General features: G+C 32.2%; 1 protein-coding gene across 2 annotated transcripts; it reads left to right on the forward strand.

Annotated features, from left to right (window-relative positions):
* Positions 1-929: 929 nt before the first annotated feature.
* On the forward strand, positions 930-7,027 carry LOC114423154 (carbonic anhydrase 2-like). 2 transcript variants are annotated; one of them, XM_028389784.1, is made up of 10 exons: positions 930-1,121; positions 1,356-1,422; positions 1,659-1,808; positions 2,970-3,018; positions 3,711-3,827; positions 3,984-4,037; positions 5,198-5,283; positions 5,957-6,062; positions 6,494-6,706; positions 6,744-6,893. In XM_028389784.1, the coding sequence occupies exons 2-9, from the start codon at positions 1,370-1,372 to the stop codon at positions 6,656-6,658; spliced, it is 780 nt and encodes a 259-aa protein (XP_028245585.1). In that variant the 5' UTR covers positions 930-1,121; positions 1,356-1,369; the 3' UTR covers positions 6,659-6,706; positions 6,744-6,893. The 2 variants fall into 2 exon arrangements, with proteins under 2 accessions (XP_028245585.1, XP_028245584.1); XM_028389783.1 differs by having other exon boundaries at positions 6,494-7,027.
* Positions 7,028-20,733: the final 13,706 nt, after the last annotated feature.

Raw genomic sequence — 20,733 nt, forward strand, 5'->3', positions numbered from 1 at the left:
TAATTTTAAAATAATAATATAAATAATTGATAGATTTTATGTGATTAAGTATTTTTCTTAAGAAAGTGTTTGGTTGAAAAATCTTAAAATTAGGAAGGAAAAATATATACATTTAGGAGTAATTAAATTAAATATATTAATATCAATCTTATTAACAACTAAGAAAAGGCAAGAAAAGTTAGCATTGTAATGGTCGAGTAGATCAATACTCAAATAACACCAAAAAATCCATACTCAGATTATTTAAGTAAGATTTTGAATTTTATGAAAATAGAAAAAGTGACCGGTGAGATATTTTTATATAAAATGGACTGTTTGACTTTTTATAACGATTATTTAATGAAAAATGAAAATTATGAGCATATAGCATTTTTATAATTAAATGATGATCAATAGCACCATAACAAGAATTCAATTATTTATTATTGAAAACTACATGAAAGATAGACAAAAGAAATGCTTAATCCTTTCAGCACCAACAACTTAATGAGTTTTTTTATTCATAATCAGAAAATAAAAGATTCACAAGGTAGTCATGAATAGCTAGCTTGCAAATATTAAATACACATGTTTTCTTGTCTTGTCAACTTTTTCTTCTTAGTCAAGCAATTGAAACCAATAGTAAGATGACATTTTAAGAGAATCACTAACATTTTTCTTACACTACAATACAACCTGTATAAGTGTTAACTAGTAAGTATACAACGTGTGTGTCAATGTAAATAAATAACATTTTTAAAAACTATTATAGTATTAACTCATTAGTTATTATAGTGGCATAAGAAAAAGAGAAAAACGCATGCCAGCTTGCGTCTAACTCTTCAAATTTTCTACGTCACAATGCAAGCCAAATATACAAAGATACAAACCTTCCAATTAAGGCCATTTTGAGTATTTAAATTTTCTTCGGGTCATAACTTAGAAACAACAAGTGGTGTGTGAGGTATGCATAATGCATCATTAATAATAGAGACAGACCCGGCATCGGTGGCACACAATACGTGAGTTCTGGTCCCTCTTCTTCTAGTAAACCTCATCCATCATCATCCATATAAACTCACACTCCTACCACCACCTCTATCACAATCTCTCTGTTCATCACCAAGAACAAAACAAAAAAGGTTTGTACTCAGATATACCATGCGATTCGATTCGTTTAAATCTTGATGTTACCGTCTAAATCACGGTCGTGAGGGACCGTTTAAAACGTTGATCACGATTCACGTCTATTCTAAGTTGTCTCTTAATTGAATTTACATAATTCAAATTTCTCCTTCCACTAATTTAATATATTACATCTGCATGTAATGAATTTATATACTTTTTATCCGTTTATAATTCATTTTGTCTCGCAGAAGAAGGAAGAAATATGGCTGGAGGATCATACGAGGAAGCCATTGCAGCGTTGACGAAGCTTCTCAGGTGAACTATATATAAGTTTTTTTTTTTTTGTACTTTCTTCTTTCTCGCCAAAACGCACGCAAAAGTAACATTAACGTTGTCGTTTGGCGTCGGTTTCTCCGCCATTACCAAACGAAACCGCGTTCATTTAGTTTGGACTATGAGACGGTCACGGTGGGCCCCGCGCGGTCCACGGGCCATGTGGGCCCCGGCACTGACGCGTTAGTTATGACTTTTTTTTGTTTTGTTTTTGGCAGCAAGAAAGCCGACCTGGGTGGTGTCGCCGCCGCAAAGATAAAACAGCTGACGGCGGAGCTGGATACCGCCACCGCAAACGGGTCGACGCCGTTTAACCCGGACGAGAGGATCCGAACCGGGTTCGCCCACTTCAAGAACGAGAAATACCAGTGAGTAATATGGTCTTCTATTATTATTTCGTTTTGAAATTCCGAATTTCCAATTTGCGTGCGTAGAATATGCGGGTCTTTTTTCACTGTTCTAGTTAGGTGAATTACCGTTACTGCCCCTTCTGGGTACTTCGAAAGTTCCTATGGATAAAGTGAAAGGCTATTACTACGTTTTTTTAGCACTTATCAGTGTACTAGTATAAGGTTCTGTTACCATCTGATTTCATTGTGTGTGGGTCCTATTTCGTTTACAACCTCAAAATGCAAAGAGACACGTATTAATGGTACTTTTATTAATTTAAGTTTGATAAGAGCCTATAGAAGTTGACCTTTTAATTATAAAATGTTGGACAGATCACATGGAGATGGAGAAACATCATTGGGGATCACATATCTCCACCTTTTTTAATAAGCTTTTGGTATAATTTAGTTTGGCGAATTATACAAGTGTTGTTAGTATATCAGTTAAAGAGTTAAAAATATTTTTTATTCTAAAAAGAGTTATTAGCGTGCTTTTGTCGTGATTTATAACATTTTTTTTTTATTATAATTGATAACAAGACAACAATATAAATTAACATTTTGCTGACCATTGCCTTTAAAGTGGTCAACAAAATAATAAAATATGTATCAATGATTTTTATTTTTTTAGGAGATGTATCAATTATTGTGAACCATTGATTTTGTAAGAGAGAAGTAAACATATTTAGCATTTAATTAGAAGATTACTAAGTACTAAGGTTATTTTTTAAAAATTTTATATATTTGTATTCTATCAAATCTCAATTATTGGTTTTTTTATTATAAATAATAGTAAATTATTGTAGTTACCCTTAAAAATGTATGTAATTAATTACAAATCTAATGATCCACATCTTGATTAGAGGTGCAACACCAAAGTGAACTGATCCGTCGTGGTCTGGTATAACTTTTTTAATTGATTAACATTGTAAATTGTTTTTTTATAAGGGCAGTATACCTATTAAGCTCTATAAAAAATGATTTTGTTTTTGTTATCTCATCCTTCTTTCTTGGAGGTGCCGACAAATATTCGTATTCAATTTAGACACTTTATTTTACTTTGGAATTTAATTAGTGAGGAAATACTGTTTTATTGGGTGGTTAGTTGTCCTTAATTTGTCTATTTATTTATCATTGCAGGAAGAACCCGGAATTATATGGCGAACTTGCCAAAGGCCAGAATCCAAAGGTCAGCCACGTTATTCGACTCAGCAGTAACTTTGTTTCCATAATTACCCATTGGGTAATCCGTAGGGTCAATTGACTTTCCTTAATAAAAAATATAAAAAACAAAGAGGGACACGACTATTTTAAAAGTTTAATTAAGACGTTATTTTTTTTTTCCTATTTTGTTGTCAATTGTAAGCATAATTCAACCATTATTCTACTCCTCTTTTGTCTACTTTTTTATCTATGCAGTTATGACTTTTCATATTCATACATATAAAGTTCTCATAGCAATTTTATATTATTACTTGAATATCTATTATATGTTCTATTAAGCATTGGGACCTTATGTTTTTTAAGATATTGTGTTTGACTTAATTATTTTTAAGCCTCTCTTTCTTTTCAAAGACAAATCAAGTCAATAACAACTTTAGAAAAACTCTATAAAAAATAAAAAATATTAATGAACAAAAGTCTCCAAAATAAGTCTTCTATAATAAATAATTTGAGTACATTCTATTTTTTAGGAAAAAAGAAATCTAAAACTACCCGAATTGTTTCTAAGTTTTTCCAATAAATTTTAGGAGCAAACTTATAAAAAAAAAAACTATTTGTAACTTATTGCAATGATTTTTAAAGTAAAGTTTTTTAATAAATTCTCACACTTGCTAATTACTCTTACTTATTGTAATGTTGCATTTCCCACACTTGCAGTTTATGGTTTTTGCTTGCTCAGACTCTCGAGTTTGCCCATCCCACATTCTGGATTTCAATCCGGGTGAAGCCTTTGTGGTCCGAAATATCGCCAACATGGTTCCACCATATGACAAGGTTTAATTTGTCTATCAATTTGTTTGACTTATGTTATGTACCAAAATTAAAGATGAATTAAAATGTAAAGGGATTTAATGTCATAAACACAAACCTTATTTCAAATTTGTCATCAAATATCATCCATTTAATTTACTCGCATTTTTGTTGTTTCAGACCAAGTATTCAGGAACCGGGGCGGCCATTGAATATGCAGTCTTACATTTAAAGGTAAAAAATAGCCATCCACTCTCTCTCTCTCTCTCTCTCTCTCTCTCTCTATATATATATATATATATATATATATATATATATATATATATATATATATATATATTAAAGGTGGGTGGGTCATGCAAGTGAAAAGTAGAACTAGAACGTTTGGTGGCGGAGAAATAGCCTTTGCCTCATTATTTGTTGGGATCCACACGCATTTTATGTTTCCTGTTTCACATGAAAGCATTGTTAAGTTGGGGAAAATGTTACAAAATCTATTTTTGGATTAACATAGACTTCACAAATGGTTAGTTTGATAGGTATTTTGGTAATTTGGTTGAATGAACCATCAATTTGATCTAAAAGTTTTACTTTCTCTCCTATGTAGTCCCCAAATAAAACTATGAATAAGTATTTTGTCAATTTATTCCTAAGTTAACATATTTTACTAACGTTTAGGACTAAATTAAAATATATTTTTAATATTTAAAATATTATTTAATATGATTTCTAATACTAAGAGGATTATATATCAATAAGACTTATATTATTCATATGATATACTTTTATGACACTATATAATATATAACATGTAACTTTTTCTCTTTATCTCTCCTTCAAATCACATATTTTATCACACGTTTCTCTTTTTTCTTTTCTTTTATGTCACTTTAATTTAGTATTTTTTTTTATTTCTTGTTGTTGTAAAATTATTTTTTGGTTTTAGTCCTTAATATACTTTAGATGATATTTTGATAAGTGAAAAATGTTATCTAAAGTGTCTTAAAACCTAAAAACATAATAAACATAATTTACAAAAATTAAAAATAAAAAAAATAATTTTATAAAGATAAAAATAAAAAAATTAAATTATAAAGACTAAAAATATATTTAATTTGTAAAAATTGAATACAACTAAATTTGTTTTCTACTGTTAACTTTATCCAAATTAGGTCTCGTCAAATTGTAACCCCAATAATACCTACCCACCAGCCACCACACCTTCCATTCAGAATCATGAAGAAAATAAATGAGGAAAATGAAGGGAGAAAGTGGATAGATTAGTGTTAGTGGTGCACAGAAGGATGCACAGAATGGCTTTCTTTTTTAAAACTACTAGAATAGCCTTTTATTTGTTTCTTTTTTGTTGTGGTTCTAAAGGGAATGTCTTATAGGTGGAGAATATTGTGGTCATTGGGCACAGCTGCTGTGGAGGTATAAAGGGCCTAATGTCTATCCCAGATGATGGGACCACTGCAAGGTAAAAGTTTACCAAACTATTGGTTGCGTCTAATAAAAGAAAGATTAAATAATTTTGCCAAAAGGATAATGAGTGCATATGTTATTATATAACAAAAAACTAAAGTATATGTCCATGAAAAATAAAAGCATATGTTAAAATTTTAAACTAGTTTGATTAACTTTTCAGAATCTCCAACTAACTTGGTGGTTCAATGACCCTTTTGTCACAGTCCTAAACTGCTAAGTAGTGTCATTAGTCACATGCCAGGCTCCTAAACAGTAAATAATCCATTTTCATTCCCTGTTAATTACACCTTATTGGAGGCAACTGAAAGGCATGATATAGGGGCAATGTTTGAGAAATGTTGCCTTTTGTCCAGCATATTTAGCATTTGTTGTTCCCCTGTCACTCTGCCACATTATAATGTTCATAGGTCATTAGAAAGGAAAAATGTTTATATATTATAAAATTGATTATATAAATGAATTTTTGGGGAAGATATTGTACTCCGTAGTGATTGGATTTATTGCTTGTTGGATCCCCTAATGAATTTTATTGTACTACATGGTGATTTCCATGAATTTAACTTGCCACTTAAATCCATGTCAACAAAAGATAATGTAACGTGCAAAATAATCCTGAATTTTTTTTTATAGACTGAAAATCATTTCCTTCTTCTGTGATCATACAGTGAATTCATAGAGCACTGGGTCCAAATTTGCACTCCAGCAAAGTCCAAGGTTAAAACAGAAGCAAACACATTAGAATTCTCTGAGCAATGTACCAGCTGCGAGAAGGCAAGTAAATTCTACTTAAGGGGCTCTATGTCCCTCACCACTTCGTTACTTGGTAGCATAATTTGTTTAATTGTTTCTAATATGTATGATACATAATACTTCCCCTCTCTCAAATATAAGAAAAATAAAAAAAACATTTTTTTCTTTTTTTTTGGTCTTAAATATAATTTTTTTTAAAATTAATTTTATCTTATTTAATTCTACTATCTTTAATATATGTTTTATTTATTTAATGTGTTAGTTTCAATGATTATTTTTATTCTTGATATCAAGATTGAATGAAAGATAAGTTAGAAAATAAATATTATTTTTTAATTAAAATTAATATAATTAAATGTGATTAATTAATTTTTTTTAATTAGTGTGTCATTTTTTTTCTTTTCGTAGTTATGCTATATCGTATTGAAAATTTCTTGCTCACTTCAATGCAGGAAGCTGTGAATGTATCACTTGGGAACCTATTGACATATCGATTTGTGAGAGATGCAGTTGTGAAGAAAACTCTTGCCTTGAAAGGTGCACATTACAATTTCGTTAAGGGCACATTTGAGCTGTGGGATCTGGACTTGAAAATCTCTAACTCTGTATCCGTTTAAGAAAGTGTTCTTAACCCTGCGCTGGTGTGCGTGATGATGTACATGACCTAGCTTCCCTTTGCAAGTGTGTCACAATTGTATAAGACCCCCCCTTCCCCTAGTTGTTTCCCTTAAATCCCAAGAAAAATAAACGAACACTAAGCTAAAATAATGGTCTTAGTCTTGTACCAACTCAATGAGTTATGTTTTTGTATCGTTTTCTGTTACATAGTGGTTTTCTTTCGGCAAACTTTAATAGTACTGATCTAGTCATCGAACTTGAGCAATGCATTTAGTACGAGATGTTTTAAATCGTTTTTCCTAAATGCTCCTAAAATTTCTTGGAGCTGGAATGCACTGTGAATAAATTTATTAATATATGACTTAAATGTGTTTTTTGTCTCTATAATTTATTTTTTTTTCATTTTTGTATTTGTATTTTTTTATTTTAATCTTTATAAAATGTATTTGTTTTATTTTTCGTCTTTCAAATAATTTAAATAACAATTTCAACAGTAAAACATGCTTTAAACAGTGAAAAAAACTTTAAGAAATAAAAATAAAAACAGATTTTACAATGACTAAAATAAAAAAGATAATTTTGCAAGGAAAAAAATAAAAAAATTTAAATTATAAAAAAAAAAGATTAAGTCTTAATATATTAATGAAAAAGCAAATGCTAATCAATGACATTAGAAAACTGGATAAAGAAGTAAAACGAAAAAATATTTTCGAAACAAATAAAAAAGTATTCTCCTATAATTTTAAAATGCACTTTTATATAATTTCTAATAAAAAATTCTGATTTTAATTCCTTGATCAGTATCATAAGCAAGACCTATATAAGAAATTAAGAGGGAATTTTTTTTTTATTAAAAATTATATAGGAGCACATTTAAAAATCATATGAGAGCCATGATTGGTGAAGACATCTTTCAATTGTTGAGTACAATCATTTATTAGAACTAAATGGCGTATTAATGAGAGATATTTTATAAAGAATTTTCTCTATTTTTAATAACTTATAACTCTAATGATATAATATATTGTTGAAAAATAAAATTGTTTAATATTATTTCTTGCCAATTTTATGTAGAATTAATTGAATTTAACAATGATATATAACTAAAGGGACTTAAAATTAATTTTAAACTAAGGCAACACGTAAAATTATACAAAAACAAATTTAAAAAAATTAAAAATATATTTTAATATAATTTTTAAATTAAAAAACTCATCGGAAAAAAAATGAAAAAGAAATATTTGATCATGCAATTCTTTAGCTGCATATTTATTATACGAATGTCAAATCACTCAAAATATTATTATGTTTGTATATACTATAAGACTATACTCATACGTTCAAATGATTATAAAGCTAAGTTAATTATTTTTCTTTTTTTAATGTTAATAAATATGAGAATGTTTGTTTTTAGTCCCTTCTATTGAAAAACATCTGTATTTGGTCATCCATTTCTATAAATGTGTCACAATAAACCTTACTAATAACTACCTCAGTTGCATATAATGGTGATGCATGGCAATAAAAAATGTATTTTTTTGACAATTTTGAATCCCACGATTTGGATTAAAAAATTTGATTAAATTTACTATTTATTGGCCATTTTCAATCACCACAAACAACATTTCATGTCAGCAAAACAATTTCAAACTTCCCCAAAATCAATTTTTCAAACAACAACCATGACAAATGCATATAACAAAAACTTAAATACCAATCAAAACAAAATTCAAACAACATACGATTTAAATCTAAATAAAATAGTGTAGATTTTATCGCTTTCTTCGCAACTATATGATCACATTGATGCCGCCTTCACAATAACATCCACAAACATCCTGCTGACAATCTTTGAGAAGAAGATCGACGACAAACAACATAGATTCCTTATTGCTCTCTTTGTAACAACGTGACTTTCCTCATTTGTCATGATACTTACTCCAAACCTAAGTAATAGAGTTGTCAAATGGGTTAGTTCTAACCATGTAAGCCTGCCAGTGTGGGCTAGGGCCGAAATGCCTAGAAAATTGTTAAACATATCTCCCATAATTATTAAATCTACCTCATCTTATTTCTTTTTGTTATTACAATTACTTAAATATCATCACTCCTTACCTCTTATCCCCTTTCTCTCTTCGATCTACATCTCTTAAATCTCACTAAAAAATTGGGATAGGTTTTGTTTCATATGTAAAGGAGAAACAAACCCTACCAATTCATCCCCAAACCCTTTCTCCCAAATCTATAATCAAAGCTTTAACTTTGTGACATTATTTCATCAAAATTGAACTCAATCCTTAAAATCATCAATTGGGTTTTTAATGCATAAGGAATTATCAAAATACTAAATTTCCAACATGCCTATGTAAGGTAAAAAAAGATAAATAAAAATGTTAGTTACTGTTGTATTTTTTTATTCTTGTGATCTACAAATTAATCACATTTTATTAGTTTAGAATCTTGTTTCTGTCATTTTAAGAGTTGTTGATGTTTCAATGTAATTGTGTCTAGCAATAAATGTTGATGCTACTTGGTTATTGTTGAGTTTAATAGTATGATTGATGAATATGAAATCCATTCTAGATTTGTATTATAGAAAGTTAATGATGGGTCTTTGGAAGATTTGCATTGATAAAGTGGATTAAAAATATGGAAAGAGGTCACTTCCTTTGGAAGAATAAGAAAGGAATAGAAAGCCTTTCCGATTTATTTTTCTACGTCCCATCAAGACATTTATTTGTGGTATCAACCCTTGTGGTGGCAATCTAGTGCACAAAGATCAAATATCAATCTCTCGGTTCAGTGTGTAAAAAATTTTAAGGTTTCTAAATTAATAATTATAGGAAATTAATAAGATCTTAAAATCTATAATTTTTATAAATAATAGATAAATAATATGTACCTTTTTCCATAATGAGACTCTTTCTTGTGTATTTTGATTCTTTAGAAAAAGAGAGAAATAATATTTCACTCCCTTGACTATTCTATGCGTCTCTCTATGTTTATGATGACCGATAATATTTTTCTGTCATGAAGGAGATCTTATTTCACGTTGGTGGGTATTAATCCCTTTTATAACCACTATTTCTATTAAATAGTAGTTACTACTAGAAACGTGTCCTATTTAACCCAATTACAATTTAATCCTTAATTATTATTTATTTATTTATTAATTCCTACATAAGTCACATGTTTCTCACATGAGACATTAATTCTAACATTCTTCCACTCGGCTCATGTGACACTACTAAATATTATGGACTAAATAAATAAATAGATTAAACCAACATAACTCACATTAAAATGATTCAATCGTTCTATACATTGGGTCCAACATAATGTCTTTAATCAAGACAAACTTGTTAACATTACTCTAACACAAACATCATGCAAACATAGATAACAAGTAATCAGAAACATATCATAAATGAGCTCAGAGTGTCAGTAAAAATACATAAGGTAAATTACACTTAATGATCATCAATAACAATAATGTCCATATTTTCAACATGCTCTATAAATGTCTTGGGTGGTAATCTCTTTGTTAAAGGATCAACTATCATAAGGTTTGTGCTAATATATTCTATTGACACTCTTTGTTTATGAACTTCTTCTTTCACGACAAAGTACTTCAATTCCATATGCTTAACACCCTTAGAGTACTTGTCGCTCTTAGAGAAAAATACTATTGCAGAATTATCACAATACATTTTCAGCGGCCTACCAATACTGTCGACAATTCTAAGCTCTGAAATAAAGTTTCGCAGCCAATTAGCATGAATTGTAGCATCAAAACATGCTACAAATTCAGCTTCCATGGTAGATGCAGCAACAACTGATTGTTTTGCACACTTCCTTGATATTGCTCCTTCGACTAAGAGAAATACAAAGCCAAGAGTGGATTTTCTCATATGCACACATCCAACAAAGTCTGAGTCTGAGTACTCAATCACCTTAAGGTGATCAGACCTCCTATATGTAAGCATGTGATCTTTTGTTCCTTGTAAGTATCTTAAAACTTTCTTTGCAACTTTCCAATGTTCCATTCCCATATTACTTTGATATCTTCCTAACATTCCAGTTGCAAAACTTATGTCTAGTCGAGTACAGATTTGAGCATACATAATACTCCCAACAACTGATGCATACGAAATTACTTCCATTTGTTTTCGTTCCAGATCATTTATAGGACATTGTGCGAGACTAAATTTGTCTCCTTTTTGAATTGAAAATGGTGATGTTAAGCACTTTTCCATCTTAAATCTCTCTAGTACTTTATTGATATATGCTTTCTGAGATAAGCTTAACAATCCTTTTGATCTATTTTAGAATATTTCTATCCCTATCACATAACTTGCCTCACTCATATCCTTCATTTTAAAGTTACAAGAGAGAAACTTTTTCGTTGAACACTTTTCTGAATTGGAAATGGTGATGTTGAGCATTTTTCCATCTTAAATCTCTCTAGTACTTTATTGATATATGCTTTTTGAGACAAACTTAACAATCCTATGATCTATTTTAGAATACTTCTATCCCTATCACAAAACTTGCCTCACCCATATCCTTCATTTCAAAGTTATTAGAGAGAAACTTCTTAGTCTCATGAAGAAGATCAAGATCATTAGTTGCAAGCAATATACCATCAACATACAGGATTAGAAAAATAACCTTACTCCCACTAACATTCAGATATATACATCGATCAACAATATTTTCCTTAAATCCAAAGAAAATGATGGTATCATTAAACTTCAAATACCATTGGCGGGAAGCTTGCTTAAGACCGTATATTGATTTCTTTAATTTGCATACCATGTGTTCATTTCCTTCAACTGAAAACCCCATTGGTTGGTCAATATAAACATTCTCCTCTAAATCTTCATTAAGAAAGACAGTTTTCACATTCATCTGATGTAGCTACAAGTCATAATGGATTACTAATGTCATGATAATCCTGAAAGAATCCTTTCGTGAGACTGGTGAAAACATCTCTCAATGTCATCTTTCTGAGTAAATCCCTTAGCAACAAGTCTAGCCTTGTAATGTTCAAGGTTGCCATGAGAGTCACGTTTATTCTTGAAGGCTCACTTACAACCAACTCCTTTACAACCTTTTGGTAATTCTACAAGGTCCCAAACACCATTATGTTCCATGGAATTTATCTATTCTTTCATGGCATTTAACCATTTCTCAGAATTATCACAGCTTGTGAAAATAAAACTGGATCATTATCATTAATGCTTAAGTTTGTTTCTGTTTCATGTAGATATACCACATAGTCATTCGAAATAGCTAGTCTCCTTTCTCTTTAAGACCTCCTTAATGCTACTTATTGTGGTTCTTCCATAATAGGTTTATTATGTATCATGGGCTCATTATTATGTTGTGCTTCTTCATTATTGTTTGTAACAACAACTAAAGGAGCAATCACCTTACTGTTAGAGGCACAAACAAAAGGGACTTGCACTCTAACTTTTTTAATTTCCACTTCTTATGGAACTATACTCCCATTAATTTCACCATTTTCGATGAACATTGTATTTCCAATTTCGATAATTCTCATACTATGATTAGGACAATAAAACATATGCCCCTTTGACTTTTTTGAATAACCAATGAAATATCCACTAATTGTTCTTGCATCCAATTTTCTTTCTTGTAGATTATAAATCCTTATTTCTGCCTGACAACCACAAATATGCAGGTGCCTTATACTAGGTGTCCTATTCGTCCACAGTTCAAAAGGTGTCTTTGGAATTGCCTTACTAGGAACCCTATTCAATAAATACTTAGCAGTTTTCAAGGCATACATCCACAAAGATACGGGTAAAGTTGAATTGCTTAATATACTCCTAACCATATCCATTAAAGTTCTATTATGCCTTTATGATACATCATTTTGTTGTAGTGTACCAGACATTGTGTATTGTGCACAAATGTCATGTTTCTGAAGAAGTTTAGCAAATAGACCTGGGTGTTGCCCAGTTTCATCGTATCTTCCGTAATATTCACCACATCTATCAGATTTAATAACTTTCATCTTTCTGTCTAATTGTCTTTCTACTTCATTCAAGTAAATTTCTAAGGCATCCACTACCTGAGATTTCTCATGCAGTAAGTAGACATAAACGTAATGTAAATAGTCATCAATAAAGGTGATAAAGTATCTTTCCTTTTTGAAAGAATTAACATTAAGAGGTCCACAAATATCAATATGCACAATTTCAAGAAGCTGAGTGCTTCTTGTAGCTCTTTTCTTTGTATGTTTTATTTGTTTTCCCTTAATACAATCCAAACAAATATTTAGATCCGTAAAATCTAGATAAAGAAGAATTTCATTATTTATTAATCATTCCATCCTTTCTCTATAAATGTGACCTAAACATTTATGCCACAAGAAAGCAGATCGTTCATTCACTAAACTATGTTTAGTACCAACATTATGATGCAAATTTAAAATAGTTTCTGCATACAAACCATCTAATTTCAATTTATATAAACCATCACAAAGAACACCAGTACCAATGATATGATTATGCTTAAATAAACTGAAACATCCATTACCAAAATTAAGAGTATCTAGTAACATCAAGTTTAAATAATGAAATAAATTCCTAGATAAACTAGGCACATAAAGAGTTTCCAGTAAATCTAAATGATGTCCAGTGTCGAGTTTTAAACGATAAGTCTCGACTGCTTCCACTAGAGCTTTCACTCTATTCTCCATGAAGACAAACTTCTTATTTAGGCTTATGGTTTGGATGGTAAGGAATCCTTGCATAGTGTTAGAAACATGAGTTGTACATCTAGAATCAGTCCACCATGTATTATGGGGAACTTTTATTAAGTTTGATTCAAAACATACAAGAGCATTAAGCTCACCTTTCTTTTTGAACCAAGACTTATGCTTTTGGCAATCCTTTTGGAAGTGTCCAAATTTTCCACAGAAATGACAATTATTGCTCTTTGATGCCTTCTTTTGGATTTGCAGAAGATCGTCATTGATCTTTAATGACCCTTTGTCTTTATCATGCTTCTTCACAATTTTTTTTTCTAGCTCCTTAATTCCCTTGGTAGTTTACATAATGGACTGAGTAACTTCCTTGATTTATAAGCCTCGTTTCTTCCTAGATTAACATACTGTGCAATTCATGCACATTCCATTTATCTTTCATGGTATTATATCTCATTTGAATGAGCCATACTCAGACGGTAATGATTTTAGAATAAATTGAACAAGGAAGTTCTCATTCACAACCATTCTCAAGGTCGTAAGTCTTGTTGCAATATTTGTCATCTCAATGACATGTTCATGCATAGCACACGAACCATCAAATTTCATGATGGTCAATGTATTCATTAATATCCCAACAAGAAACTTATCAGCTGTTTGAGCGTGCTCTCCACTAATTTCGTAAACTCTTTAGCATTATCGATCTTAAGGAGAGTTGTTTTAATACTGTCTGCAACAGTCATTCTCGTGAACATTAGGCTGAGTCTGTTAGATCTTTCCCAGGCTTTATAATGAACTTTCTCTTCATTGCTACTAACATCAGTAATAGTAGCATATTTCTCTTCCAATATAGCAAGATCAAGATCCAACACACTGAGCTGAAATTGGACTTGCTTATTCCAGTCAGAGAAGTTAAGCCCATTAAAAATTGGCACAGATGATACATGAACATTCAATGAATTGGGAACATGTACTGCATAATAAAAATTCACATAAGTATTTTAAGACATAAAACTCATGTCATACATATGATTCGTTCAGATAACGGTCAATGATATTGATGTCCTCCTTTGGGTGATACATCAACACACAACATACAAACACGATGATGCTAATAAAATTCTTAACATTATTTGACAATTAAATATGCACCAATTAATAGTACCTATTTCCTTTGGGTATATAAATAAAACTAATGATACAGACAAATCGCCTGTAATTATATTAATTAATTATAAGAACAACTAATCAACATTTGGACAATCCATAAATGTCTTATAACAATGAATTTCAATTACCCATAACCCAATAATCATATAATTTAACATCCATTATTTTATGAGTAATTGAAATAATCATTAATTTAGAGTTAAATAATCTTATAAATTTGACCACTTTGATGACTAACAAATTCATCATACATTTAATTCCAACCAAATATATGGCCTGCACATACTTATTGTTATTAACAATTCATAACCATTTTATTAATTTCATTCTAGGCCATAAAATAATATTCACATTTATTAGCCTTTCGCATTCAAACATGTTCAAGCAAATATGTAGCATATACATATTTATTGCTACCAACAATTTCAAAACATTCATGTTAATTTAATTCCAAGACATAAATTTTAAATCCTTTAATGACATTCAACAATAATATTCAGAAAAAAAAAATGAGCATGTGGGATTGAGAATAGCAATTCCAAAGAATTCCTTGAATGGACATACGTGTTGCTAAGAGGTCTTCAACTCAAAACAACAAGAATCGTTTTTTTTGTTCACGTACATGGTAAAAGGAGAAAGGGTTGTGGCTGCCAAAAGCTTTCGTTCACGCAATGGAACAACACCACTTAGTATGCTTGTTTTGAAAAATTCAACAATAATAAAATTCTAAAATTTTATAATTATGGTTCATTCATAATTAGGAAAAAATAAATCATTTTTGAAGAATCATACATTTCATAACCTATGCTCTGATACCACATGTAAAATTTTTTAAGGGTTTCCTAGATTAACAATTATATAGGACCTTGAAACCTATGATTCTCACAAATAATAGATAAACAATGCATACTTTTCTCCATAGTGAGACTTCTCTCCGATGTACTTTGATTTCTTGGAAAAGAAGAGAAACAAGATTTCACTCCCTTGACTATTGTGTTTGTCTCTCTACATTTGTGATGACCAGAGATTAGATATAACACTTTTCTGTTAGGAAGGAGATCTTGTTTCACGTTAGTGGGCATTAACCCCTTTTATAACCATTGCTTCCCAAGTAGTAGTTACCTCTAGAAACTTCTCATATTTAATTCAATTACAATTTAGTCCTTAATTATTAATTAGTTTCTACATAAGTCACATGTCTCTCACACGACATTAATTCTAACACAATATTATTGGGAATGATTCAAATAAACAATCACAATTCACAACCATCACAAACATCAAATCTGAGAAAGGTGTGGGGAAAAAAAGGAACGGATGTAAGGAGTCGGAATATCTAAATAAATTTAATTGCAAAATATTGAAAATGAATGTATATTTAATAAGGTTAAAATATTATTTTGGTCTATTATATTTTGATATTTTGTTATTTTTATCATTTTTAAAAGTTTTATTTTAGTCATTTGTGATTTCTAATGAATCCAAAATGATCCTTTCTTCCATTAAATCATGATGCGATGTTAATTTCATTTATTTCTTTAGCATCCCCTCCCACAATGACCTAAAGTTATGTTTAGTTTAAAAATTTGAAATCCAAAATTACCCATGATCACATAATTACATAGCACCCCTGTGCTTTATACATATTACACATACATGTCCCTTTGTTTTTCAAACATTATGCATGACACTCTATCTTTTCAGATCTGGATTATAAATTGAGAGATCTGCAAGTTCTTGATACGAGTTGTACTGCATTGATCTGAGTTTGGTTGTACCTTATATATCTTTGGTGATGTTTTCGTGTTTAGGGTTTAAGAACCTAGACGGTCATTGGAAAAAACCGTCATGCGTCAAATTTGAGTTGTAGGAGATCGATGTACAACGATATGAGTTTTGTGTTTATTAGGAAATATCTTCTACATGATTGCAAATATGCTGTGTATATATTTACTTTCCTATGTTACCTTGATTCTATATTTATTTACCTTATAATGCATAGAATAAATCAGATGCCACTGATTATGGATCACGTCTGTCATGCCTTAGAATTGGTATAGAACATTCTTGTACATGTATTATATATATCATGCAAAGGATCAATGAAATAACAATATACATATTCTATTTCAATTTGCCTTGCTATTATCATACCCTACATCTTTACATTGCTGTCTTAAGATGGCATCAGAGCACGATCTAGAAAATGAAATACCATCAAAAAATTCACCTCAAAAACAACCAAATAGCAGTAGCAACAATTCAAATAACAACAGTTCTAATATGGATTCCTCAAATCCATACTATATCCATCCTTCAGATCACCCTGGTCATTTGCTTGTCCCAATAAAACTGAATGGCACCAATTACCCATCATGGAGTATATCGATGATCCATGCCCTCACAGCCAAAAACAAAATAGGCTTTATCAATGGATCCATCAAAGCACCATCAGCAGTAGATCAATCTGCAGAGCATGCCCTATGGAATCGGTGTAACAGCATGATTTTATCATGGCTCACCCATTCTGTAGAACCCGATTTAGCCAAGGGAGTCATTCATGCCAAGACTGCGCATCAGGTTTGGGAAGATTTTAAAGATCAGTTCTCACAAAAGAATGCTCCAGCAATATATCGGATTCAAAAGTCCTTAGCCTCTATATCCCAAGGCACCATGGCTGCCTCAATGTACTTTACAAAAATCAAAGGCCTTTGGGATGAATTAGAAACATACCGCACTCTTCCTACTTGCAACCAGATGAAAGCACATGATGAACAAAGGGAAGAAGATCGCTTGATGCAATTTCTCATGGGTCTTAATGATACCTACAGCACTGTTCGCACCAACATTCTCATGATGTCACCATTACCCAATGTGCGACAGGCCTACTCTCTAGTCATTCAAGATGAGACACAGCGCCAGATGACTTCCGAAACAACGGAGAATTTCTCCATTGCCGCTGCAATCCATAGTCATCCAGACAGCCTCTCCAACAAATTTGTCAAAGACAAACACTATGAGCACTGCAATAGAGATGGCCATACAATTAGCAATTGTCGGACTCTAAAATTTTATTGCGATTTTTGCAATAAAAACGGGCACACAGAGGATCGATGCAGAATTAAAAATGGGACTTACAACACAGGAACTCAAAGCAACAAGCACATCCAATCACAACAGCGACAACAAGGGCCTCGAAGCACTGCACCTAGGACTTTCTCTGCTGCCAATGCAGCAGATTCTTCCAAAAATGCACTTGAGCTATCTGCAGAACAGCTTCAGCAACTTGCCCGCGCATTGAATATGATGTCTCCAAACAATACCTCTGGTAATAGCAATGCTCATGCAAATGCTGCAGGTCTGTCTCTTTTCTCTAATGCCTCAATTAATTCTGTATTCACCAAGCCTTGGATTTTGGACAGTGGAGCTACCGATCATATCACATCTGATTCTACATTTCTCTCTGAAACAAAATTTCCATCCATACCTTCTGTCAATTTACCTACTGGGTCTTCTGCTCCAATCACATCTATTGGAGACATGTCATTCAATTCCAATATAACCTTAAAAAATGTTTTGTGTGTTCCTTCATTTCGGTTAAACTTGATGTCTGTTAGCAAGCTCACCAAATCTCTAAATTGTTGTGTCATTTTGTTTCCTGACTTTTGTGTGTTGCAGGACTTGGCTACGGGGAAGACGATTGGCTCGGGTGAACAATGTGGTGGTCTTTATTACATGTCTCCATTACAAAAAATACCTGTCTCTCATCAAGTTTCTCAGCCCTCAAATATATGGCACATGCGTCTTGGACACCCATCTACATCTCGCCTCAAATTATGTTCTCCTTTATTGTCTCCAAACAACATATCTTTTGAGAATAATTGTAATGTTTGCCCTATGGCTAAACAGACTAGATTTCCTTTTCCTTTAAGCACTATATCAACTCATGCTCCTTTTGATTTATTACATTGTGATATTTGGGGTCCTCATAAAGTCCCCACACATTCAGGGGCACGTTTTTTTTTAACTATTGTCGATGATTTTACAAGATGCACATGGGTATTTCTTATGCGATACAAATCAGATTCTCAAAATATTTTGAAATCCTTCATTAATTTTGCTTATACCCAATTTCAAGCTACTGTTAAAGCAATTAGAGTTGACAATGGTTCTGAATTCATGTCCATGAGAGAATTCTTTCAATCTCATGGGATAGAATATCAACGAACTTGCGTTTACACACCACAACAAAATGGAGTTGTAGAACGCAAGCATCGTCATATTCTAGTTGTGGCACGAGCATTACTATTTCATTCTCATCTACCTCTTGAATTTTGGGGAGAATGTGTATTAACTGCTGTTTACCTTATAAATCGTTTGCCATCCCCATTGTTATCCAACAAATCACCTTTTGAATTATTATACAATAAGCCACCATCATTTGATCACTTGAGAGTGTTTGGTTGCTTATGTTATGCTACTATTGTCCAACCTACACATAAATTTGATCCTCGTGCAAAAAGGGGTATCTTTGTTGGATATCCTGCTGGTCAAAAAGGTTATAAAATTTATGATCCTGAGACAAAGACTTTCTTTGTGAGTCGTGATGTCAAATTTTGCGAAACCAATTTTCCTTCCATTCCAAACACATCTGAACCCAACCTAACTTCATCTCATCCTTCATATGAGGCCATTGATGATTGGCCTTCTCCTACACCATCTCATCATCAATCACAACAAACTGGTATACCTTCTGCACATGAGCCAAATTATCCTTCACACCTAACTACCGAAACATCTTCCGCTGCCTCACCTATAGTTGAACCAACTCTACCTACTTCCCACACTTCAAACACTCCAACTCCCTCCATTCCCCAAGTTCGGCAGTCTCTCCGTGACAAGAACCCCCCGATATGGCATAAAGACTACCACATGTCCACACAAGTCAATAAATCTCCCTCAGAGCCAACTTCTGGGTCAGGTACTCGGTATCCTCTTTCACATTACCTTTCATATTCACGCATTTCTTCTTCACATTGTGCTTTTTTAGCTAACATTACAGCCCACACAGAACCACAGTCCTATGATCAAGCTGTCCATGATCCACATTGGCAAGATGCAATGAATGCAGAATTAGAAGCATTAGAACAAAATAACACATGGAGCCTTGTACCTCTTCCTTCTGGTCATAAGCCCATTGGTTGCAAATGGGTATACAAATTAAAGTACAAATCTGATGGCACGATAGAGCACTATAAGGCACGCCTTGTTGCTAAGGGATATACTCAAGTTGAAGGCATTGACTATCAAGAAACCTTTTCCCCTACTGCCAAGGTCACTACTCTTCGTTGTCTTCTCACTGTTGCAGCTGCTCGTAATTGGTTCATACACCAATTAGATGTGCAAAACGCCTTTCTTCATGGCGATTTGCATGAGTTAGTGTACATGGAGCCTCCACCTGGTCTTCGCCGACAGGGGGAGAACGTTGTATGTCGGCTCAATAAGTCACTTTATGGACTCAAACAAGCATCAAGAAACTGGTTCTCTACTTTTTCTGAAGCCATTCAAAAGGCTGGTTATCAACAATCAAAGGCTGACTACTCCCTCTTCATCAAATCTCAAGGTACTTCACTCACAATTGTTCTTATTTATGTTGATGACATACTTCTCACGGGCAACGATCTTCAAGAAATGAAACGCCTTAAAGAGTTTCTTCTCAAGCGTTTCCGTATCAAAGATCTTGGAGATTTGAAATATTTTTTGGGCATTGAGTTTTCTCGTTCCAAAGAAGGTATCTTCATGTCTCAAAGAAAATATGCTCTAGACATTTTGCAAGATTCGGGACTGACAGGCGCTCGCCCTGATAAATTTCCAATGGAACAAAATTTGAAACTAACTCCCACAGATGGAGTGGTACTAAATGATCCAACCAAATATAGAAGGCTTGTTGGTAGGTTAATTTACCTTACTGTCACAAGACCTGACATTGTATATTCTGTCCAAACATTGAGTCAATTCATGCATGAGCCAAGAAAGCCTCACTGGGATGTTGCATTGAGAGTCCTCAGATACATCAAAGGCACACCTGGACAGGGCTTACTATTTTCATCTGCTAATGACCTTACCTTAAAGGCTTTTTGTGATTCAGATTGGGGAGGTTGTCATGCC

This window comes from Glycine soja, chromosome 8 (assembly GCF_004193775.1).
Source record: "Glycine soja cultivar W05 chromosome 8, ASM419377v2, whole genome shotgun sequence".
NCBI classification, from domain to species: Eukaryota; Viridiplantae; Streptophyta; class Magnoliopsida; order Fabales; family Fabaceae; genus Glycine; species Glycine soja.